Raw genomic sequence first — 25,206 nt, forward strand, 5'->3', positions numbered from 1 at the left:
TATGCAGATCTCTGGCCTCTGATTGGTCAGTGACGCGGATTGCGCAATATCCACGGAGGGGTCAATTGGCTGGTAACCAGTTTACATGTAAGTACAGCTATGGACGCTGGAGGTCGCTCTTTCCAACTCTACCTTTTTGCGCGCAGCTTCTCCGTCCGGACAACTTTCACGCAACCTCTTCTCGTGTTTCCACTCCGTCCAAACGTTTGAGAGGGAAGCGCTTGTGTTGCTGCGAGCACCGAGCAGCCTACATACACGGATTCTGGGGAAATATCGTCTCCTTTGAATGGTGAGAGAGTGAAGAAGAAGAAGAGGAAGAAGAAGAAGAAATGTCCTGCACCGGTGATAAGGTGAGCGACAAACTTTTCTCGTTTAATGTGCTTCCACGTCTCGATTGCAAATGAACGTGCGCTGTGCACGATGATGGATGGATGGATGGATGGATGGATGGAGGAACGTTGTTTTACGTTCGAAGTGAGTGTCAAATTTAAACAAGCGTAATCACTCCTTCCTTTGATGTACACTATATTGAACATCTGTCAGTATTACTTATAATAGTAATTTTAACGATACTGCTGTGTTTCCCGTCTTTTACGGAGCCATTGGAAAAATGTATCAGCAAAGCAACAAACAAAAAAAAACGTCACAAAAAAGTACAGGCTGTAGCCTCAAAGAATGGTGATGATAGTGTCTTTCTTCTTTTTTCAAAGGCATTATAATTGTCGTTTTTGTCATTGTAGTCACTGACTAGATGGTGTGGAAAATTTTCAGAGCAAGTGGTTGCAAATCACCTCTGTGATGGGCAGAAAAGCGTTTGCGGGGTGCACAGCTGTAAATGTTTGAGTTGATTTTCTCTCTCTCTCTCTCTCTCTCTCGTTTCTTTTGATGCTCTGGACTTTGGGGATAAAAATTGCGTGTGTGCTGGGGGGGGCACTCAATGTTGGGGAGTGCCAGGCTGTCGTCATGGAAACCTGAGGCCACTGGTGACCTCTGGCCAGGGGGTCTCTTGGAGCGTCGCAGGAAAGGTCTTTTGAGCGAGGTGGCTGTGTGTGTGTGTGTGTGTGTGTGTGTGTGTGTGTGTGTGTGTGTGTGTGTGTGTGTGTGTGTGTGTGTGTGTGTGCGCGCGCTGACGCAAATCAAGGATCAGCTCAACAATAATGGATGTTGTGTGGAAGCGTGTGTAGTGCACTCAAGGGTTGGTTACAGCTACTTTTATGGCATGTTTAGCCATCACGTGGTGGGCTTTTCCCTTCAAGTTTTTTATCCCACTCAGTTAATGCTGTGGCAATTACGTGTGAAATGACTAGCGACCGTCACATTCGTGTTCTTGCCTTATACATCACCAAACTACTGTTGGCTTTACCTCGGGAAATTCCTAATTGGAGTGAAATGTGATTTTATAAAAGTCACTAGGCCCGTTGTTATAAATTCCCGTCTGTTTGGTTTTAAAAGGAGAGCTGATACACCCCTCCCCACAATTTAAAACATTTCCCAGGTGTGTTTTGGTAACACCTCTATAGCTTACGTCAGTCTAAATATGCCAAAGCTCAAGAAATATAGGATACTTCAGACCGCCTATTTTTGTCTTGCTGAAAATAGCCCGCTTCAGGGGTCAGCGCAACTGTATCCCCTTCCCCATAATCTGCTGGCCCAGCGGCAAGTCTGGCTTTGTTTTACCTTGACGACCAGTGGGCGACTATGAATCTTGCGAGAATCTTTTAAAGCAGCTCGTGACATTACTGCATATGTGCCAACATGATGCGACAGTGTGTGTCTTCTGTTTCTCAAGTAAATGCTTCCTTTAATTCCCGACTGGATTAGGAGTTTACTGCAGGTAGCATCGATCCAAGGATGACAATGACAATTGAGTCATTGTCTAATCACAGTGTGCTAAACAAAAGAATATTTCAGTGCTTTCGAGGGGAGGTTTTTTTTTTCTTATCTGGCAGCCCGGCGACTTTGACCGTCAGTGCCTCGTTTTTCTGCAAAACAGCTAATGCTACGTCTTCATTCAGCTGTCACACGTCGCAGGATTTTGTGTGTCTTGTCCTGCTTTAAACAACAGCAGGTGACGAAGACCGTCCTACCAACTGTTGACGTCTGCTGACCATTTGTCCTGCCGAGCCAAGCCGCACGTGTTTTTTTTTTTTAAACTTGTTGACTTTCATTTATAATCCAGAGGCATATCAGCGATTGCCGAGTTGCACCCACGCGCACATCAGAGCATTCATGCTTACTCGGAGTCCAGCAGATGGTCCAGTCTCCCTCGAGTGAACCACAGAGGTTCCCCCCCCGCAAGCCAGTCAGCAAATCCAAAAGGCTAATCACCCCTCCTTCCGCATCTTCCGCTCCTTTCAAATCTTTTTCTCAATGTTAGGCCTTAATCCTGAGGTTATCCTCGCCTCATAGACTTTTCCTGGATGTAAAACTTTTCACTCCCCGGCTGTGCTCATCCCTTTTCCAACTATCTGCTGATGTGGTTAAATAAAGCCACCGGCGGATATTCCGCTTGAATCCATTCAGGAAGTTCGGTTATAGTTGGTTTTAGTTATGACGGATCAATGCAGGTATTTTCCTTTTTTTTTTTTTTTTTTTTTTTACTTTTTACTCGTCTATGAAGCTAAATAATTATTTGCAGTAGAACACGCCCAAGGTAATCATTCTCTTCAAATAGCAGGTGTTTCTTTATAGCTAAAGAAGGATGTTGGCACTCCTGCTTGTTTCTTGTCTCGAGTGAAGAGTGGACAAGCGAATGAATGAAAATCAGAGCAAATTGTGCGATTCGGGTAAGTGAAACTTCGGATAATTGAGAACACATTGTCGTGTGACCAACCATGCAATATGCGAGTGACTGCAAATTCTGCTTCTGAAATGTCACGTCACATATCTGTTGACTCCATCTTGTTGATTTTAACATCGAGTGTCTGTGGTGCAGACGGCACAGTGTAAGCGTGGGTTTTGGCGCGCTGGCGTGACCCAAATGTTCATTTCCATCAATCTCAGCCGCTCTTGCCGGACGATGGGAGCAGATATCAAGACGCAGCAATGTAAACAATTGAAACCAAAGCGATATGGGACAGGCTGGACTCAATGACCGTCAATGTGTGTAGCGGGGGGAGGGGGTACGGGACCCCCTCACTGTGGCCTTTGTTCCCAAACGTCACCCCCTTCAACCAAAACACATCATTGCACCAAAACTGACAGCACCTCATGCAGGGACTATTGTCTTACTCTTCAAAGTAAACCACCTAGTGTTGACCTCAGTGCAGCCTTATCGTTTTTGGCTTTTTTTTTTAAATTGATCTGCTTTATCTCCTTTAGAAGTGTGCCTTCCACTCATGAGCCTCAATAGCAGCGAGGGTCACACAGTGTATTGTGTGGAGAAAAAAATCAGAGCAAGATAAACGTGTCAGCGCACACTTAGACTGATGCTGCGAATTGCAGTAAGGCAAAGCTGGCCGGGTTTCATTCACGATTGTTTTATCTCCAACCTCCAGCGTGTACTTGCTAGTTGGGGTCAGATAGAGGTCACATGTTTCACTTTATCTCTGGACCACGGTAATTGGCTTTAATCAATGATACAATTAGGGGTGCAACTAATAATAAGTTAAATAATTGGGGTGATCCATCAATTATTTTTTGATGAATAAGAATGGGATTAAGAAAACAGAATTCCATCCTCTTTTCCCTAAAAAAGGACATTATTTCAAATGGGTAGTGCAGAAAATGCACAAAGATAAATTGATTATGATTTAGTGACTGGTTTGGTCCGTAAATTGTCATAAAGTGAGCAAAAATATTGGTCATTATTTGGCCAAGTAAAAGATGTTTGCAAATGTCTTGCCCTGAAGTCAGGCGAATGTATCTGCAAATGTTATTCCTCAATCGTCAGACAGCCTATCTGCTTGCTGTAATGTTATTTTCCAGGAAGACAGAGGAAATGAGTTTGGTCCAAACTGTCCTCTCATCTCGACGACAGGTCCAACAGGTAAAGAATCTGTAAGCAGGCTTCAATGAAGCCCTGTCTCGAGTTCCTCCTTCTATAGATCTCTGCATACATTCTTGTGTCGGGCTGAAAGTCAGTCTGGGAGATGATAATCTTTAGAAGTACGACTGTATGAGCCTGTGGGGCTCAGAGGTAATGATAAAGGTTCAGACCATCACTGCAGGGGTCTTTTCTTGTCATATTTGCCCCCCCCCCTCCTTTTAAACCTAATATGTGGTATACAACTGCACAATTAGAAAGTCTTTAATAGCCTGTCAGTCCCTGCTTAGCATTTTATTAACTCCAATTCCTGCATGCCCACCCATTGGTGCCATCTTTAAGAAGTCAATACGGGCCAATGAGCTCTGCTGACTTACAGCAACAGTAATGAAATGAAGAAGTACTTTCTCTGTTGATTTAGAGGACAATGTGCTCTCTCTTCTTGATTCCTGTAACCTGATATGGTGCCGAACCCATCTGGAAGTCCATCTGACAATCAGACTATTGTCCAGTAGTCCAGGCTGAGTTCACCACTTTGTATATTTCCCTTCGCTCCTCTTTTGTCAGTCTTTTTAAGCCCAAGTCGGATCCTTCGTTTGCGAGTAAACATGCTCGCCGCTTCGGCGTTGTTTGTTCCGACGCGGCTGCGTGTGTGTCAATGTTGGCGCTGGACCGTCCACATAAGCGGATCCACGTGCAGGCCTTTTGTCTGCGGGAGAACTGGCAGAACAAGTCCGACCACACGGGCCCCTAAAGTGAGTACACAGTGCACAAAGCGATGAGCAGGTGGAGAGCTGGAAAGTACCAGCCACTCCACAATAGCCATTTTGTTTGATTTGCTGTTGGGTCAGAGCAAAACCTGATTCTGCACAGCCGTCAAGTGTAGATTAAAAAGTAGCTCGGCCTCTGCTTTCAGCCCGTGAAGTCATCCTGCAGCTGATTTTGTTCATGGCTATGCAGCTCCCTCCCTCCCATCACAATCACAAACAGGAAGTCGTGAACTGGTTATCAGTCAGGAAACGCAATATAGGGTGAGTCACAGATTCGATTGGGGCGAACAGGTAAAGTGATTTATTTTCATACTTTTTATGACATCACACTTGCAGATCAAATGTCCTTGAGAGTTCCACGTCACAAAATTCAGCATATTTTTTTTTTTTGCTTTATTTTGGTGGTTAAAGACAGACAAGTCAGGCTTATTTGACATTTAATTAACTTTTACTAGTATGAATAGTAATTTATGTCAATGTCTTTACACAATAAATATGAAAAATGTTGAATGTCCACATAAATTATTTCTGTATTTTTTTATTTTTTTTTACATCGGATTGTGTGAAAACTTCCAGTGACTGAATGTATAAACTTGGAAAAGCTAATTTTACATTATATTTTTTTTCAATTCCATGTTGCCCACTGAATTGTTAATTTGATTTGGCATTATGATTTGCCGCAAAATTGAACTGTGACTTAATAAAAAAAATACCAATTTTAATTAATAAGTTGAGGGTTTTTTAAGGTCATTTTCTTAATCAACAAAATGTAGAATGCTTCACCTTTATTTTTGTGTGTGTTTTGAGCTGCTCATTTGTGCTTCCCACTATTTCTTCCTAGGGCTCAACTCTGAACACGCACATTTATTTTCGACTGTTTGTGGGAATGCTTATTGATATGGCAGTCAAATGAGCACAGTGAGAATTCAAATTAGCCACAAAAAATGTTTGTAGAAGAGATGAATTAGAATGAGTAAACTTTGACTTTTAAAATCATCCCCTTGCAAGCAGCCTCTCCGTCGACTTGGTGCTCATTAACATGCGACGGCTGATTATCCCGAAAGTGAAGCCACATGGCACTTGGATAAAGACATCTCGGATTATCTCTACTTGCTGAACCTGGCAGAGATATCCCTTTATTTACATTCTTTTGTATGTGTTTTTATAAATAATAACAGGTCTGATGGTCCATTTGTGTCCTTGGAATTTGTAGATGTTTTTTTTTTCCTTCTCTCCAAGTCATTAGGTGGCTTTTGTTGTAACAGTGGTTTCCATAACGGTGTGACCTCGTGCTCCCTGCCACTGTTGACATTAGAAACAGTGCGAAGAAACTAGTTTCCACTTTGCTGTTTCTCAGCACAAATGACTAAATGCACAGCAGTAAAGCAAAAAAAAAAAAGTGCTGATCATCAAAATGTGTCAGCCTGATACGTGGGCTGATCATTTTGTTAAACATGAAGCCAGTCAAAAAAACAACAAAAAAAATCTGATAAGTACTGCATGAGTCTGACTCACCATCAATGACTGTTGTTCACTTTGTGAGCCAGCTCCCCCGTCTATGTGGTACATTATTGTGGATGCACATTCATTGCATCCCTGGACTTGAGCAGACCTGGTTCTGGTGTGGTTTGATGCGGGAAGGGCACACCAGTTGTGTTGCCAGAATTCTGAAAGGGCAACTCCTACGTGACCCGTTCTAGAGCACAAAGAAACTTCACAAAAGAGAAGGAAAACTCCCCACTCTCTCCCTAATGGATTTAATAAGAAGCTCAGCTCGCTCGCCTGTGCTTTTGTCAAATCAGTTCAACCCACCTGACACCCCCACCCCACACACACACACAAACACACACAACTAACACACTCACAGATCATGATTATCTGGTAAAATGACCAGTCATTAGATCTCTCTTATTGCTGATGTGTAGTTCTCATGGGTCTTTGTTTTTGTTTTTTTTTTTTGAGGCCGTTCTTAAATGATCCAACACACATCACAAACCTCCACTTTATTTTCAGTGAGGGCACATTAATAATTAGCCAGGGAGAAATGCTAAGAATGCGCTTTTTTTTTCTCGTATCGCTCACTCGGTTCAAATTCTTCTCTCTGATTGCTGCTTATAAACAAGGTGAACACGGATACATACTAGCCACTGGAGGGTAGTGAACTACAAACCTTTTCACAAATATTCGGTTATTTTACATTTGAAGCTGGCATCAGGTTCCAAAAAAGCTGGCAAAGGGGCATTTTTACTGGTTTCGCATCACCTTTCTTTTTTAGCAGCACTCAATCAACATTTGGGAACTGAGGGTACCAATTAATTGTTGAAGCTTTGTTGATGGAATTATTTCCCATTTTTGCTTAATGTACAAACTTCAGTTGCTTAAGAGTCTCCAATGTCATATTTCGCACTTCATAATGCCCCACAATTTTCAACGCTAAACAAGGTTGTACTGCTGGTCGGACAATCTAGTGGTTGCGCTCTTTTACTACAAAGCAAGGCTGTTGTTACACGTGCAGACTATGGCTTAGCATTGTTTTGGTGAAATAAGTCGGGGCATCTGTGAAAGAGATGTTGCTTGGATGGCAGCATATGTTGCTCCAAATATGGTATGTATCTTTCAATAGTGCGCCTACACATGTGCAAGTTAGCCATGTCTGGTCCCATTTTTTTGGGAACATGTTTTTGGCAGGCACGGTGGATCAGCTTGGAAAGTGTTGGCCTCACAGTTCTGAGGGCCCCGGTTCGATCCCAGACCCGCCTGTGTGGAGTTTGCATGTTCTCCCCCTGCCTTCCGGGCACTCCGGTTTCCTCTCACATCCACAAAATATGCAACATTAATTGGACACTCTAAATTGCCCCTAGGTGTGATTGTGAGTGTGGCTGTTAGTCTCTGTGTGCCCTGGGATTGGCTGGCATCCAGTTCAGAGTGTACCCTGCCTCCTGCCCATTGACAGCTGGGATTGGCTCCAGCACTCCTGCGACCCGTGTGAGGATAACCAGCTAAGAAAATGGATGGATGTTTCTGGCATCAAATTTTAAATGACAGACAAGTGTATTTGCAAAGAAATAAACAAGAAAGGCACAGTGGTACAACTTCTTATAGTGTTGGCATCACAGTTCTGAGGTCTATGGTTCAATCCAGGGCCCACCTGTGTGGATTTTGCTTGTTCCCCCAGTGCTTCTGTGGGTTTTCTCCCGGCACACCGGTGTCCTCACACATCCCAAAAACATGCAGCAACTGGAGACTCTTAAGATTTGTGAGTGTGACTGTTGTTTGTCTTTCTGTGCCCTGCGATTGGCTGGCAACCAGTTCAGAGTTCACCTTTTGCCCAAAGCGGATGGGTGGGTGGAGAAATGCTTTGTTTTCACCACTGATTACTGTACAGTAGTCCACGTGTGCGTGTGGGATGGGGGCAAAGCAAACAAATGCCAACCCTGGGGTCAGGTGCTTATCCTTATGCTCCTAAAGCTAATCTTACACATGTGCACGGGCAGACACACACATGAACACGCAACCACAGCACATGGGGATCAACGCTCATTATTTCAAATTGCACCAAAGTCACTGGTAACGTCATTTATCCTCTCCCTCCTGCAAAATAAACAAGTGCTTGTGACTATTACCATAAGAATGAGTGCATGTCCTGCCTCTGCTGCCCCTTGGGGTCCACCATCTTACACTCAAAAAGAATTACATAACATTTGTCAGATACAGATCAATATGGCTTCATGCAGAACTATCAGGTCAACAAGCAGTTGCCCCAGATAAACCCCACATGACAACTGTAACCGGCAGTTGAGTTGTGTTTAAAAAAAAAAAAAAAAAAACAATATTGCAGTCAGCATAGGTCAATATGTACCCTGAGAGAGGGAAGATATCTCAGCTGCAGGATGGACGGCTAACATGAAAATCAGGCTAGGGATACTACTAAATAGTCATAAGAGGATAATGCACGTTAAAACTGTTCTAATCTTCTTAGGTTTTAATCTTTTTAAATGCTGCATTTTCTAGTGTGTCAAAGAGTAGCCCACTTTGTGGTATCTGTTCACAAAGCAGTCCTATAAAACACATTCAACGTTAATTGCGCTCTGCCGGGGTGACGTTACAAAGTCAAAATTTGGACTTCAGATAGAATATTCTGGAAAATGTATTAATGTATTTTCCTCCCTCACTGGGGTCGTGGGCGTGCTGCAGCATATCCCAGCTATTTAAACAATTTTTTGAGTTCAAAACACCAGCATTTCACATCCAGCAATAACTTTGCATGTGTGTTTTGCGCTTTCTGATGGCTTTTTTGCAACACTTATTCTGATGCTAAGAGAAGACTTCAATCTACGTTACCATGAACCAGAAATAGAGACCGAGAGTAAGTCTTTGCGACTTGGACTCGAGCTGACTTGCATCACTGTTGTGTGTCTTGACAAAAAAAAACAGGACTTGATACTCAACATTGACTTTGGAGTTAAAGACCTTAATTGAGATTTTATAAGTACTGTATAAGTAGGTGAGAGAAATTGGGCACTAATATCATTATTGACCTTATTGGTCTTCTTTCTTAATAAAGACTAGTTTTGCAGGTAAGAGTGTTAAATTGTCCATAGGTGTGATGTGAGTGTTAACAATTGTTTGGCTCTATGTGGCCTGTCATAGGCAGGGAACCGGTCCATGGTGGGTCACGCCCTTTCCTCAAATGACGCTGTTTTGTTACTCCAATGCTGCTCAAAGCACTTGGGAACATATTTGCGTAGTATCTGGGTTGTTGTGGTGTTTTAGCAATCATTCAAACATCTTTCTCGTGCATTTTGATATTTAGCTTTTATCGATTTCAAAGGAAATAGATATTAGGACAAGTGATCAGCTTCACACTGGTGAGGTTCTTCAAGGTTCTGCAAGCGTCAAACTTTGCGGTGGCCTTCCTCTTTGGAGTTCCACGGTCTCACTGTGCTCGTATTAATTTTCTTATTAAAGACTCTAAATTGTTTTTGGGTGTGAACGTGAGTCAGAATGGTCGTTTGTCTATATGTGCCTAGTGAATCACTCTTGACTACTCCAACCTAAAGTCAGCTGGGATAGAGACTCCAGCTGACCCGTGCCCCAAATTAGGACAAGCAGATGTAGATGGATAATAATATGTTGATATGCTTTGACCACAAAGTGGATGCCAAGTGACTTTGTACTGTAGCTATGAATGAGTCGGTGGTGGTGAGTGGAATCAACTAAAAAAAAAAAAAAAAAAGAAAATTCAATCAAAATCTTCCCATCGGAATCACAAAAAAGTCAAAGAACAACAAACTATTTTAACGGGAAGGGGCTACTGGCGAACTGGACGGATACCACAGCAGATTGAATTTGAGAACATTTATCCAACACAGCATGAAAGATGGTTAGGGTTAGCTTGCTAGCTAGCCAGCAGGCTAGTCAAGAAGGAGGCAGTTGCCCAACTAAGGCAGCGAGGATTTACGGCATCTAAATGGCCGCAAAACAGATGCGGGCGGCTACCTTTGGACAAGGTATGGCGAAGAAACCAGGTTAAGGTAAAATGCGTTATCCAAAACATGACAGTACACTTTTCATTTGATTATTTCGGAATAGTCCAAGGAGTAACGATTACAGTCTGGTTTGCTAGTCAAATAGCCATCAGGGATTTAGAGGGCAGTCTGAGTTCTCTTTTTAGTTTTGCATTTAAAAAAATAGTTCGTTTGACCCAAGCAGTATCCTCAACGGTAGAACAATGTGAAAGTAATGTATGAATGTGCTAATTTAATCATGTTCGTACTGTCAACACTTGTCACAAGCAGCAGAATCAAGTGCGCTGCAGGCCTAGAAGAGAGCAATCACACAGTGCTCCAATGTGCCAATGAGTGTTCCATGCAAACATGTAACCGTGGGGCAGGGCTGACGAAGATTGTTCCGCTGCAGCCTCTAATTGTTTGCTAGTTATTCATTATGGAAGGGAGACACAGACGAACCCCGTGGCTAGCAAACATAAGGAAAAAAAGGACTTTGAAATACATCTTCTTGGGATCTGAGGCCAATTTGTACGTCATGTTGTATGTGTGAAATATGACATGACACGAGCTACAGACGTACATGGAAATGCGATGAGGGATGCCTGTGGCTGAACCCAGCTGATGTCATTCTCGTCTTGGGAGTGAGCAGACGCCGCTCAGCACAAGCGCTTCACTATCGTTGCAAAAAATTGAAGACGAGAAGCTGCCTTTGTGGGAGACGCCGAGTGTGACTCAGTGGTGCTCAAAAGTGGTGGCGTTAAAGCTCATGTGTTCTCTCGCACACTGTCTTCATTGACGGCATCTGCTTGAGTGACTACAGGGGTCAAACGGGTCGTATTTGTTCATCGCTGCAGAGAAAAGGTGCTATTGAGCACTCGAAGTGTAGACGCCAGACACAAAATAGGGCAGTGGCTATTTTAAGGTCCTGGCAACGACAGTGGTGTTTTCATATGAGGGGGGGGATGGCGGGACCCCAACCATAAAGGTAGGTTATAATCAGGAAAGGAAAAGTAATGTACTTTTTCAAAGGACCTTGAAAGACTGTAAACTGCAATAAGACCGCTTCTGTTGTGAATTGACACGACATAAATAAACCAGAATTGAATAGAAAATTAGTTGCTATCTCCACCCATATATTTGTGTGTGTATATATATATATATATATATATATATAATATATATATATATATATATATATATATATTATATATATATATACTGCCAGACTGTTTGAATGTCAATGGGCTGATTACTATATATCAACGCCCTTCAAAAAGTGTTCCTCATAGGCATAGATCAGTCTTTCATGGAGACTGGTATGGACACTTCAGTAAATGCCAGTTGTCGGATAAAGTGTGGAACATTTTTGAAAACCTCAAGGCAACAAGAGAAAGAGTGGTCATTGTGAGGGAAAGCGGAGTGATGAAAAGAGTCTGACAAAGTCACCATGAACCAAAAGGATGGAATGTTAAGGAGCAACCAGTAGAGAAAACAGATCAGAGCTGTCCATTCATTTCACATTGCATGAAGGTATTTGGTTCACTTGTCACATGTAAAAAGTGGTGCAATATACTGACATCAACAGGCTGAAGAAGAGATGTACCGATATAACAGGTGGATGAATGTTCTGATCTTGGTTAGGGTTCTGAACAATGCACCAAAAAAAATCACTATTTCCACAGAAATGGTACAATTACTTGATCTTACATCATCCTGCATTCAACTTGTCTGTTACCAGGAGATGTTTGTGTGTTCCTTTCATTGCCATCTACTGTTTATTTCTTGCCCTGAGTACACCCTGTTCATTACAGAATTTTTATCGGTTCCACCTTGGCTGAGCTCCGTGCTCCACTGATTGCTACTCAAGTCTTGGTTGCAATCATTAACAAAGGTCGTTGGGATGTTTGCCGATACAGTTGCTATTGTGTCTTGTTTTTGTCTCTCTGTTGTTAGTTTTTGTGAATTGAGGAGCCAAGGGGTAAATGATCTTTTCTCATTCATAATGAGATGACACGGACCTAATAATACTGTTCAGGTGGAACAAGTTCCAACCCGCTTATCCTCACAAGGGTCACGGTGGTACTTACGCCTATCCATTCCATCATCGGACTGAAGCCGGAGTACACCCTGAACTGGTTGCCAGCCAATCGCAGAGCACATAGATACAGTACAAAGAACCAGTCACAATCACACCTAGGGGCAATCTATAGTCTCCAATTATTGCATGTTTTAGGGATGTGGGACAAAAACCGGAGAGAACCCGTGCAGGCACGGGGAGAACATGCAAACTCCAAACAGGAAGGGCCGGGATTTGAACCCTGGACCTCAGAACTTTCAGGCCAACACTCAGTTCCACCGTGACACCTTTCTTTCTTGTTTCACTATCAAATGTTTTTCTTCACTCTGCGAGACTAGCCAGGTTTACATGGAGCCTTCTGTTTCGAACATAAGCCAAATGAAAATGTCGCATCTGAACAGCTCAATCAGGATATGCAGAAATGGAATTTCATTTGGTTTCACAGGAGTGTGATATTTTTTCTTTCAAATCGATCAGAACTTAATTTTGGCCATGCATGCCCTCATTTCGAATACAGCATTAGTGCTAGCACTTTTGTTCTTATCATACAAACAATGTGAGCTATTGTTGTTGTCATCGCCATGGTAATGAGTGTCCGTTTGTGTTTGAGTTGACAAGATAAAGCCCAGTGATCGTAAAAGATGGGATGCGGTGGTACGTATCGGAAAACAAGATTTTATTGCAGTAATCTGACATAATTAAATCATAAAAGACCAGAATTTCTTGGCCCTTGCATTCTGTGTTGTCCGTCTCAGACGTTAAATTTATTGACGGTCAGATATTCATAGGACGACGTCAAAATACATAAGGCGAAACATAAACTAGCTTTTGGATTCAAATATATCGTACACGATGGGGATGCAGAGGAAATGTCTTTTGCAGAGCTGAGCAATGACATTATTGTTAAGATCAGCAAATTATGACATAAAGGCCAATGAGCCGATCAACATAAAATGGTAATTATCAGCCGATACCAATCAAGATGATCAGTAAACACGAGTTATCAGTTGATCTTCAATCGGAATGATTTCAAGTGTCCATTTCCAAGCCCCTTATTCTCACAAGGATCATGGAGAGCTGGAGCCTATCCCAATCGGAATGAGTTTCCGTCCAAACTCGGCTACTATTTGGTTGTGTCCAAACAATCAAATATGCATTGACATTGATTGTAGGCAAATTTTGGCCTAATAATATGTGCAGCTGAGGTGATGCAACACTCACAACAACCCGGAGCAAAGTTCTAATGTTTTAACAACATCGTTATTGTGGAGCGAGCTGTTTCACTCCTTAACTTGTTAGCTCGTGTGCAAGCTGGTTAGCTTGCAAACACAGCAAATGGTTCTCTTTCCCCTGCGTGTCTCTGCTGTCTGAGTCTGTGCACTGCACAGCATACGATGCTGTGGAGTGTGGAGTATCGGATCGAGCCAATACCGGTCCCCCAGCATTCCATATCCCACTAGCCGCTAATGACACAGCCATCCAACTCAGTGTGATCTGCGTGCCCGCTCACCACAGCAATGACCATTTATAATTGATCTATTTCATTTAATCCAACGATAAATCGATGTGCTAATTATCGTGCTAGCCCTACCGGTATATTCTTGTATCGCCTAATATTCTTCGTCTTCTCTTGGGGTTTATACATATTCTTCATCCATCCATCTATTTTTGATGCCGCTTATCCTCATATTTCTTTTAAGTGTTGACTGGAATGACTAAATCTCCCTTTATCACTGTAGTTGTTTGCGGAACAGATTAAGTGAGGCCAGGGGATGATTTGGGTTTTGGCACAAGGTCCAGCCTTCACCAGAGCTCTTGTGATATAACCGAGTGAGCGCTGTGTGGGATGTTAGGTTGGAACCTGCCAAATGTAAACAAACTTTGATATGAGGCAGGGGAGGGTGAGCTTCGTGAGGGTAGAGGAACCGGAGCTGTGGATGTGTTTTTTTTTTTTTTTTTTTTTTTTGCATGGCTGTGCTGAGTGAGCCCCACGCATAAGCCAGTGTGAGTGAAATGTCCGTGGGAGTGAGTGTTCGGTGCATCCAAAAAAACAACAAGTCCAAACTCGTGTTCTGTGAAGTGTCTTTGGAATTTTGCTTACTTTGTCGTGGGGCTGTTGACTGACGCGAGTGTCTGAGCGTCTGAAACGTCTTCTCTTCACATTCAAATGTTCAGACCTCGATCTGCTATTTGAGGAGGGATTTTGTCCTTGAGAGTCTCCACTTGAAAGCTGAAGGTTTTGTTGTCTTTTTGATTGTCGTAGATGTGGGATTTGTGTGGGTTGAGGTCAAGGAACCAAAATTTCCATAGAGGAAACCATAGTGAAAACTATGCATTTTTAAAAATACTCACTATGGAATGAAACGCTTGAAATCCTCTGATTTGTGCAGATTTAAAAAAAACTTTCTGTGGGAAAATTACTGAATTATCTGTTGACATCATAAAATATGTGGGATGCAGGACATTTGCGAGCAAAATAAGCACCAAATTGAATCGTCCACATGGCTGAAGGATGAAGGATTGCAATTGTACCCAAGTTGGGTCAGAGTTACGCAACAGCTTGTGATTTGACATATGCTGTCCGACCTGAGGATAAACATCAGCCTCATGTACTGCATGTTAGATGCTGCTGGGACGGCCAAACGCGAGCTCCTGATGAGTAAAACAACTATTGAAACAACTGCAAGCACACAATGGGTATTTTTGAATAGCTGTCGGATGCGTGTCCTCGTTGCAAAAGCGTAATTTTGCATGCGTTGTTGTTTTATGCATGATGCTGATGCGCTTGTGTGTTGGTGCATGTGTTTAAGCTCTAACTCAGCTCTGAAACAGCTGCATGTACACTCACGGGGGGGAAAAACTGATGACAACCACTCAGAGTAATAAAAGGGGGGGGGGGGTAAACTAAAGTGAGGATGTAGCATTTAAAATGTCAAGACATTAAGTGTAAATCTTCACACAATCATACCAGGCAGTGCTCCCCTAACCCCCCTCCTCTTTTTTCAGAGCACCTTTCCTCCCCTGTGAGCCGTGTAACCAATGGCGGCCTCGGTCCAGACGCTTCCTCAACCCAGTAAAAACTTCCAAAGCCCGTTCCCAGCGCCGTCATTTTTGCCCCGCTGCAACATGGGAAGTGTCGGCAGTCTGGTGGAGAGGCCCGACGTGTCTCCCACTAAAATGAACCGGGCCGTGCCCCAGGTGAGGCCCAAGCCCTCCAACAACCTCCTAAAAAAAGGTTTCACTCAGAGAGAGCTCCTCAACTACCTCAACATCCCCAGGTGGGTGACGCCAGATGTCGTCATGGTACGTTCCCAAGCTGTTGTCACATTGCGGGGAGTGTGTGTCGTGTTCCCCAACAGAAAAGAGCCCAAAACCAACCAGGGGGGTGGCTCCAACAAGGGCATCATCGCCTCTGTCGCCGCGAATAAGGAAGAAAACCTGTATGCAAAGGTCTTCCACAAAGATGGCACAGAGATCGATTTCACAAAGAACTCACTGCCCAGTGGAGGAAAGTATGAAAAGGTACATGTTTGTTCAATTATTGTTAACTGTCATGCAAGAGTTTAAAAAAAAATAAATAAATAAACTGTGGTATGATGAAAAAATAATTAAATATGACAATTCACCCTTTAACGCTTCTGTTGTGCTAGGCATGGCCCGCTTTGTTCTTCACTCCAGCCCACTAAGCATTTTCATTACTAAGAGTCCTCTATTTGATGTGTTAACTTGGCATTTTCTTCCGAAATTGAGTTTATTGAAATGTATTTATGCAATTATTTCAGTATAAAATGATTCAAGAATTTAATGTAAATGGTTAAAAATAAGTACAATAATTGAATAAATTCTAAATTCTGTAGAATTTAAATATATTATAAATCAAGCAATGAAAACATGAGCACTTCATGTTACTATATGACCTACAAGTGACCTGGTGTACAAATGTCAAACTCAAGGCCTGAGGGCCAGATCCAGTCCGCCACATGATTTAATGTGGTCCGCGAAGGCAAATCATCATCCACCTCTATCATTCTGGTTAAAATCTGTACCACAATTTCAAATTGTCACATCATAAATTTCATTTGTAAATATGATGAGGCAATTAAAGATTTCTATGGTTTCACAGTCAGAATGGGCCTCCGAGGGAAACTGTAACTACATTGTGGCCGGTGACAAAAATGAGTTTAACGCTCCTGTCCTGGCCCATGTTTCCATTCTATAAACCAAATGTGACCCTTACCCACCAATGGTACAGTGTGGGTGTAAGTGACCAATTTTAAAGTTTAAATGATGTAATGTAAATGATGTTTCTTGTCTGAAACGTTTTCTTCTTCACAACTGATTGAAAATGGTTTCTCAATACTTCCATACGTCCATATAATAGCTGATTAATTAGTATAGACGGTAATTTGGGAACGCATTCATGACTTCCAGTGGAGTGATTGTGGGTGTTTCATATTGAAAAACAGCCAGTGGCTAACTGCCAAGCTCTGCTAAACAGATCAGTATCATATTTTTATCAGGATAGATCCTTCGACACCCCCGCAATCTGTCAGCAGTCAATCAACTGTTCATTCCTGTTCAGTCGTAGGCGGCATCCGACACTCACTGAGCTCAGATTCATTATTTGCAATCAAATCTAGAAAATTGGCATTCAGTCAATTGATGCTGAGGATCTTCAGCCCATGTGAGTTTGCATTTTATAATCCGGCAACCGTCGTGATTTCTGCAAGTGTCTTGACTTTTTCTTTTCCCCCAGGCTCGCTTTAGGTCATCTGCCTTCAAACCTGTCACTCCCAAAAACTTCAGCTCCATGCAGAACCTGTATCCATCTTCCAAATCAGAGGACCAGGAGGACCACGGGCTATCTAATGGGCTGCACAAATCCTATGCCCATCTCTCGAAAACTATGTCCGGCTCCTCTTCATCATCGTCGCCCTCTCGTCATGGAGAGTCAATCACTGGGAACAAGGTACGCTGTGGTGTTCAATTGTCATTCAGCAAACTTTCACCTGATCCCAGTTTAGCTCCAGAGACTGTTTTGAGTTGACTGAATCTCTTTAAAGGTCAGGAAAACAAATCCGAACTAGAATGGCTTTTAGTTGAGTGAAGATTTACTCCAAGGTTGAACCAATAAATGTTTTTGTTTTTTTTTCATGTGAGAGCAGCAGGTGACCTCATGGTTCACAGAGGCTGATGGGAGATGACAGGACTATACCAGGAAAAATTGTCCAGTTGAGACTGAAATAGCAGGAAGGAGAAAAAAAAAGCTAATAAGTGAAACAATAGTTTCCATTACAAACATGGAGTGCTATATTTGTACTGGTTGATCCATTTCTTAGCTTCATGGAAGATGATATTGGATGACTGGATACTGCAAATCATCACGCTTGAGTCTGTGGCAGGCCGTGCATTTGGTCCCTGGGCCTTCTATGGGGTCTTACTCCACCTCTTTATACCACCTCTTTCACAACACAATTATAGAAACCATCAAAACTAGATCGAGGGTGAAGCAAGAAGCAATTCACCATCGTCTCCACTAAACACTGAAATACAGAGAACACACTTTTGAGACTAAATTACTGGTAATACCATTTCGTGGAACGAATATTACAATTTAGGTTGTAAATGTAGGTCATCGGTTGTGTATTTAGGCCATTGGAGAAGGCCTCGCTGGTCCAGATGGCCTCTTTACTGCCTCGTTACGCTCTGTTAAGAAATGGATTGCGTTTTAATTTCATGAGAGGAGAGGAAGAGTCAGGATGTGTAAAGAAATTGTAGAAGGTTACGCAATGATTAGGATTGAACTGAATGGTATGAAGCCTCCCTTGATTTTAATAGATTCGCCCCCTGTACAAAAATTGTAAGTAATCCTGCTACTTGGTGGGGGTAGTAATAAATTTTGTTGGTGATTACAATTGCAATTACACTAATTTGGATTGCGGTGTAGGGTTCTTCTTCCATGCGCGGCGCGAGCCAGGAGGATGACAACCTGTCGGACTCAGGCCACAACTCCATGAGCAGTCTGCCGCCGTATCCCCCCACCTTTCGCCCAAACCTGGCTAATATCAGGTCTGTGTCCCTGCCAAGCCTTCAGTAAAATCTGTTATCTTAATCACTGCTTGAAAAATACTTTTTGACGGCCTCACTAGCGCATCTATGGGCCACATCAATACTATTGGCTCCCTGGACCGCACCGCTATAGGCGGGAAAGCACTTGGGTCAGGAGGCGGAGCCTTAGGGGAAACTCCATGTCGGAGCATGGCAACCCTCAGCCGCCTGGTGCCGTGTGGGGGGGAGGCTCCACCCCCTTACGACTGGACCCTCTCCATGTCTGTTGAGGAAGTGGTGAGTACAATAGAAGTGAATGGAATTTTAAACAAAATAAGAATTGTGCTTTTGCAGTCGCGAAGTGGACAGTAGTGACATACAATTATAATATCAAAGTATCTAAAAAAAAAATATACCCATATACATACACTTTGGAAACATGAATCGGTGACAAGAACCATAATGGGTCCCTGAATAATAAATGTTGAAATATTGGGATCGGGATAGCAAGCCACATGAAGAGATTGATAGTATGTGAATGTGAACACCAGCAAAATTTTTCAGCAGTGTTGTCTACAGGCTAAAATATGTCAATAAATAGTCTTGTAAATGCATGCAGTTGGGCATCAAATAAAATATATGAAATAATACAGAATATATAACAAAAGCATCAAGAACAGGTGGCGGCGCCCAATGGTCTTTTGCTGAGTTCAGTTTATTTCCTGTCTGAAAGTCAGCTTCGATACGTCGCTCTCGTCAAGGTCAAACTCGAAAAAGCGACAAAAGTTGTCCAATGCTCTCGCATGTTGGGTACAGAGAGGCTTAATCTGCTTTATCAAATCTGATAGACACTCAAACAAACGAATCAAAATGAGAGCACATGCAAGGAACGACTGTAGGATAAAACTCATGACTGGACACTCACGGGCCACCAAAACCAACGAAACCTTAATCCAGCCCCTGAAAGCTATTAGGCATTTGCACACAAGAGCACAAGGGGTGCTCAAGCACCTGCCTTTTTGCACCTACCAGAAAAGTGACCTTTTTGCTGCAGGACAATTTTTTTTTTTTGCTTCATTTTGTCAATATTGAAAAAATACTGGAATAAAAATAACCTTCTCTGTTATAAATTTTACCTAAAGTGTTTTGAAATATACTTTTTTTTTTTTACTCCTTGACAGATTTGGACATGCTCCTACTTTGCCCCTGACCTCTTCTTCTCTTTCCAAAAAACAGTCATTCAAACTAGTGTGTGTGTGAGTGTGTGTGTGTGTGTGTGTGTGAGTGAGTGAGTGAGTGAGTGAGTGAGTGAGTGACAGACAGACAGACAGACAGACATTTATCTTAATTTCACTCCAGGCCAGTTCATTCCATTACATTCTCTTGTATTATGTTGTATTTCCTTTATTAAAAATTTAACAGAAATGGGAGGGCTTTTGGCTTTTCAATGCATTTAAATTCAATACTAGATTAATAAATTGAATGGATTGAATTATATTCACTTCATAAGTCATGTTACCATTTTAAACATTGTAAGCAGATAAAAATTAAAATTAGCAAGAGCAGGAAAAGCCATATGTTTCAAAGACAGCATACGTGTATCAACAAAACAATAAATTGTAGTTTTGGGTAAAAAAAAATAGGCAATATTAACAGTGGTAGGAATGAAACGTATACATTAATAAATAAGATAATCATTGGTATATCAACAAAGACAAAGAAGAGGAGGAAACCGGATCCAGCGTCAGAAGAAAAAGAGGAATGCACAGAGCCTACAACTGAGTGTAGGGACTTTGAATATTGGGACTATGACAGGAAAAGCACAGGAGTTGGTTGACATGATGATTAGGAGAAAGGTTGATATTCTGTGCATCCAAGAGAGCAGGTGGAAAGGTAGTAAGGCTAGAAGTTTGGGAGCAGGGTTTAAATTATTCTACCACGGAGTAGATGGGAAGAGAAATGGAGTAGGGGTTATTTTAAAGGAAGAGCTGGCTAAGAATGTCTTGGAGGTGAAAAGAGTATCAGATCGAGTGATGAGACTAAAATTTGAAATTGAGGGTGTTATGTATAATGTGGTTAGCGGCTATGCACCACAGGTAGGCTGTGACCTAGAGTTGAAAGAGAAATTCTGGAAGGAACTAGATGAAGTAGTTCTGAGCATCCCAGACAGCGAGAGAGTTGTGATTGGTGCAGATTGTAATGGACATATTGGTAAAGGAAACAGGGGCGATGAAGAAGTGATGGGTAAGTACGGCATCCATGAAAGGAACTTTGAAGGGCAGATGGTGGTGGACTTTGCAAAAAGGATGGAGATGGCTGTAGTGAACACTTATTTCCAGAAGAGGGAGGAACATATAGTGACCTACAAGAGCGGAGGTAGAACCACGCAGGTAGATTATATTTTGTGCAGACGATGTAATCTGAAGGAGGTTACTGACTGTAAAGTAGTGGTAGGGGAGAGTGTAGCTCGACAGCATAGGATGGTAGTATGTAGGATGATTCTGGTGGTGGGTAGGAAGATTAAGAAGACAAAGGTAGAGCAGAGAACCATGTGGTGGAAGCTGAGAAAGGAAGAATGTTGTGCGGCCTTCAGGAAAGAGGTGAGACAGGCTCTCGATGGACAACCGAAGCTCCCGGAAGACTGGACGACGACAGCCAAGGTGATCAGAGAGACAGGCAGGAGAGTACTTGGTGTGTCATCTGGTAGGAAAGGGGAGAAGGAGACTTGGTGGTGGAACCCCATAATACAGGGAGTCATACAAGGAAAGAGATTAGCGAAGAAGAAGTGGGATACTGAGAGGACTGAGGAGAGGCGAAAGGAGTACATCGAGATGCGACGTAGGGCAAAGGTAGAGGTGGCAAAGGCTAAACAAGAGGCATATGAAGACATGTACACCAGGTTGGACACGAAAGAAGGAGAAAAGGATCTCTACACGTTGGCCAGACAGAGGGATAGAGATGGGAAGGATGTGCAGCAGGTAAGGGTGATTAAGGATAGAGATGGAAATGTGTTGACTGGTGCATGTAGTGTACTAAATAGATGGAAAGAATACTTTGAGAAGTTGATGAATGAAGAAAATGAGAGAGAAGGAAGAGTTGAAGAGGCAAGAGTGAAGGACCAGGAAGTGGAAATGATTACTAAGGGGGAAGTCAGAAAGGCACTACAAAGGATGAAAAATGGAAAGGCAGTTGGTCCTGATGACATACCGGTAGAGGTATGGAAGCAATTTGGAGAGATGGCTGTGGAGTTTTTGACCAACTTATTCAACAGAATACTAGCGGGCGAAAAGATGCCTGAAGAATGGAGGAAAAGTGTTCTAGTTCCCATTTTTAAGAACAAAGGGGATGTTCAGAGCTGTGGGAACTATAGAGGAATAAAGTTGATGAGCCACACAATGAAGTTATGGGAAAGAGTAGTGGAGGCTAGACTCAGGACAGAAGTAAGTATCTGCGAGCAACAGTATGGTTTCATGCCTAGAAAGAGTACCACAGATGCATTATTTGCCTTGAGGATGCTCGTGGAAAAGTACAGAGAAGGTCAGAAGGAGCTACATTGTGTCTTTGTGGATCTAGAGAAAGCCTATGACAGAGTACCAAGAGAGGAACTGTGGTACTGCATGCGTAAGTCTGGTGTGGCAGAGAAGTATGTTAAAATAGTACAGGACATGTATGATGGTAGCAGAACAATGGTGAGGTGTGCCTTAGGTGTGACAGAGGAATTTAAGGTGGAGGTGGGACTGCATCAGGGATCAGCTCTGAGCCCCTTCCTGTTTGCAGTGGTAATGGATAGGCTGACAGATGAGGTTAGACTGGAATCCCCTTGGACCATGATGTTCGCAGATGATATTGTGATATGCAGTGAAAGCAGGGAGCATGCAGAGGAACAATTAGAAAGATGGAGACATGCACTGGAAAGGAGAGGAATGAAGATTAGCCGAAGTAAAACAGAATATATGTGCGTGAATGAGAAAAGTAGAGGGGGAAGAGTGAGGCTACAGGGAGAAGAGATAGCGAGGGTGGACGACTTCAAATACAACAATACAGAGCAATGGAGAGTGTGGTCAGGAAGTGAAGAAACGGGTCCAAGCAGGTTGGAACAGCTGGCGAAAGGTGTCTGGTGTGTTATGTGACAGAAGAGTGTCTGCTAGGATGAAGGGCAAAGTTTACAAAACAGTGGTGAGGCCGGCCATGATGTACGGATTAGAGACGGTGGCACTGAAGAAACAACAGGAAGCTGAACTGGAGGTGGCAGAAATGAAGATGTTGAGGTTCTCGCTCGGAGTGACCAGGTTGGATAGGATTAGAAATGAGCTCATTCGAGGGACGGCCAAAGCTGGATGTTTTGGAGACAAGATTCGAGAGAGCAGACTTCGATGGTTTGGACATGTTCAGAGGCGAGAGAGTGAGTATATTGGTAGAAGGATGCTGAGGATGGCGCTCCCAGGCAAAAGAGCGAGAGGAAGACCAAAGAGAAGGTTTATGGATGTGGTGAGGGAAGACATGAGGGCAGTTGGGGTTAGAGAGGAAGATGCAGGAGATAGGCTAAGATGGCAAAAGATGACACGCTGTGGCGACCCCTAACGGGACAAGCCGAAAGGAAAAGAAGAAGAAGAAGAAGAAGAATCATTGGTATATCCTAGGTGAGCTTAGCTTAGGACATACATCTGCATTACAATTCTCGGTTCAGGCCGTCCTATGTAGACTGTTGGAAATTCTTCCAAAATATAATCCAGAATACTGTACCTTTGGCTGACTGAATTCTATTACCCACGGATATGAGTGTGAATGGTTCTTTATCTGTATGTTCCCTTGCATTTGGCTGGGAATCCGTCCCAGGCATACCGTCCCATTCACGCAATGAAAACAATTCATATTAAAAAATGAATGGACGGATGGATGATACATAGCATTCAACGCTGTTTATGCCAACTAGATCCACATCCAAGCTCTTAACATGATCTCATCCAAGGTGCGGGATCTGGAGGAGCGGCTTGTAGAGAAAGAACACGAGCTGAAGCAGATGAGAAGAAACCTGGACGAGAGCGAGGGCGCCATCGCTCAGGTGATTTCCCTCATGTGGCTTGTTCATGAATGGATGTCATGCATTTTCTTCGAAACCTCGCCTCACGTACTTGCTCCGTGTAGGTGTTTGAAGGCAAACAACGTCTGTGGGAAAAGGAGGTGGAAGAGCTGAAGCGCCTCTACGCTGCCAAGCTCCGGCAGGTCTCCCAGCATGCCCAGCGATCCCAGCGTGGTTTCCAGCTGCAGCTCTACAAGGTCCAGCAGGAGAAGAGCCGACTGCAAGAAGAGCTTGAGGGGCTTAAAAGAAGCCAGGAGGGCAGAACCAAGGAGACTCCAACTAGTCCGACCCTCGAGGAGACACAATGGGAGGTGGGCTACCCTGTATGATTGAGAGAGGCACAGCACTCACTTTGATCTGATTACAGGGCAGTTATGTGAATTCCACTATCGTTTGTTCTTATTTGTATCTGGAAGGTTTGCCAGAAGTCTGGGGAGATCTCCTTGCTCAAGCAGCAGTTTCGAGACTCTCAGGCCGAGGTGACCCAGAAGCTGAGCGAGATCTTCCAGCTGAAGACGCAGCTCCGGGAGACTCGCCTGGAGCTGCGCAACAGGGACAGCCAGATAGATGCCCTGAAGCTCATCTTGCATGGATCCCAGCATTACAGAAGACCCTCTCAGAGCACCAGCGACCACGGGAAAGGAGACGAGAGCATTTCGACTGGGGCAACAGGTAGCATTTTGGATCAAATATATACACACTTGAATGTTTCAAAATTGTGGATGGGAATTGAGATTTTACACTTGTAATTTGCTGAGGAAAACATGGAGTCAGTCTCCCAACCCTTTGATTTTGGAGCGTCTGTGGAAATTTCTCACATTTCTGGTTGAGTTGATCCAAAACGTGTTTCGGAGGTTAAATCGGAGTTTTGTGCACGTCCTTCCACACAAAACCCATCCAATCATGCCTGCATGTATACCACAGCAGGAAAAAGTACTTCTCCAAACGTTTTTCAAATAATTTTTAAAAATGAGGAGGAGGCACTGAGTGTTCTCGGCCAACCCTCAATTGATGGAGAATTGTTATATTAATACTTTCTTCCATATACTGTCTTTGAGGCAGAATGATGATCATATTAGGCAGAATGATGATCATAATTCTTTTGGTTATTTTGAGAGGAAAAAAAATAGGTTCTTACTTAATTACCGTAAGCAGGTCAGAAGCAGACAGCTCCGCTGGATCGCAGATGAAGTGTGTGATCGTCTTTTGCTTTTAGGAGGGTGTGCGGGCCCGACGGAAGAGCGTCTGCGCGCCGAGCTTCTACTGGAGCGGCGCCAGAGCGAGGCCCAGGCCGCGGCTTTCGAGGAGGAGAGGCAGACATGGCAGACAGAGAAGGACAAGGTCATCCGCTACCAGAAGGAGCTGCAGGCCAGCTATTTAGAGATGTACCACCGCAACGCAGAGCTGGAGAGGGAAGTACAGCAGTTGAGAGAAAGAGGAGGAGGAGGAGGAGGGAGCAAAGACGGGACTTTGGAAAGAGAAGACCAAGAGCTGAAGAGCAAAATAGTTAAAAAAGAGGACAGTCCACCCAGTGGTTTGCCATGGATTGACAGAATTGAATCCTCTGAAATTTGAACATGACAACATGGAAAATGTGCCAGGCTGGGACCAAAAGTAAGAAAAGGAAAACTTTTAGATTCAGCATATAATCCGTGGCAACAATGATTGTATAATTCCACAGAAATTGGGATATTGTGTAAAATGTAAATAAAAATAATATTTGCAAATCCTTTTCC

The 25,206-nt window shown here is 43.1% G+C and overlaps 1 protein-coding gene across 4 annotated transcripts; it reads left to right on the forward strand.

Moving 5' to 3' along the window:
- Positions 1–96: 96 nt before the first annotated feature.
- On the forward strand, positions 97–25,200 carry n4bp3 (NEDD4 binding protein 3). 4 transcript variants are annotated; one of them, XM_061835395.1, is made up of 11 exons: positions 97–350; positions 4,902–5,016; positions 15,349–15,620; positions 15,702–15,864; positions 17,099–17,311; positions 18,290–18,411; positions 18,492–18,687; positions 23,360–23,452; positions 23,536–23,781; positions 23,887–24,142; positions 24,687–25,200. In XM_061835395.1, the coding sequence occupies exons 3-11, from the start codon at positions 15,382–15,384 to the stop codon at positions 25,043–25,045; spliced, it is 1,887 nt and encodes a 628-aa protein (XP_061691379.1). In that variant the 5' UTR covers positions 97–350; positions 4,902–5,016; positions 15,349–15,381; the 3' UTR covers positions 25,046–25,200. The 4 variants fall into 4 exon arrangements, with proteins under 4 accessions (XP_061691379.1, XP_061691378.1, XP_061691381.1 ...); XM_061835394.1 differs by lacking the exon at positions 4,902–5,016 and having other exon boundaries at positions 98–350; XM_061835397.1 differs by lacking the exons at positions 97–350; positions 4,902–5,016 and adding an exon at positions 394–474.
- Positions 25,201–25,206: the final 6 nt, after the last annotated feature.

This window comes from Syngnathoides biaculeatus, chromosome 11, assembly GCF_019802595.1.
Source record: "Syngnathoides biaculeatus isolate LvHL_M chromosome 11, ASM1980259v1, whole genome shotgun sequence".
In the NCBI taxonomy this organism is placed as follows: domain Eukaryota; kingdom Metazoa; phylum Chordata; class Actinopteri; order Syngnathiformes; family Syngnathidae; genus Syngnathoides; species Syngnathoides biaculeatus.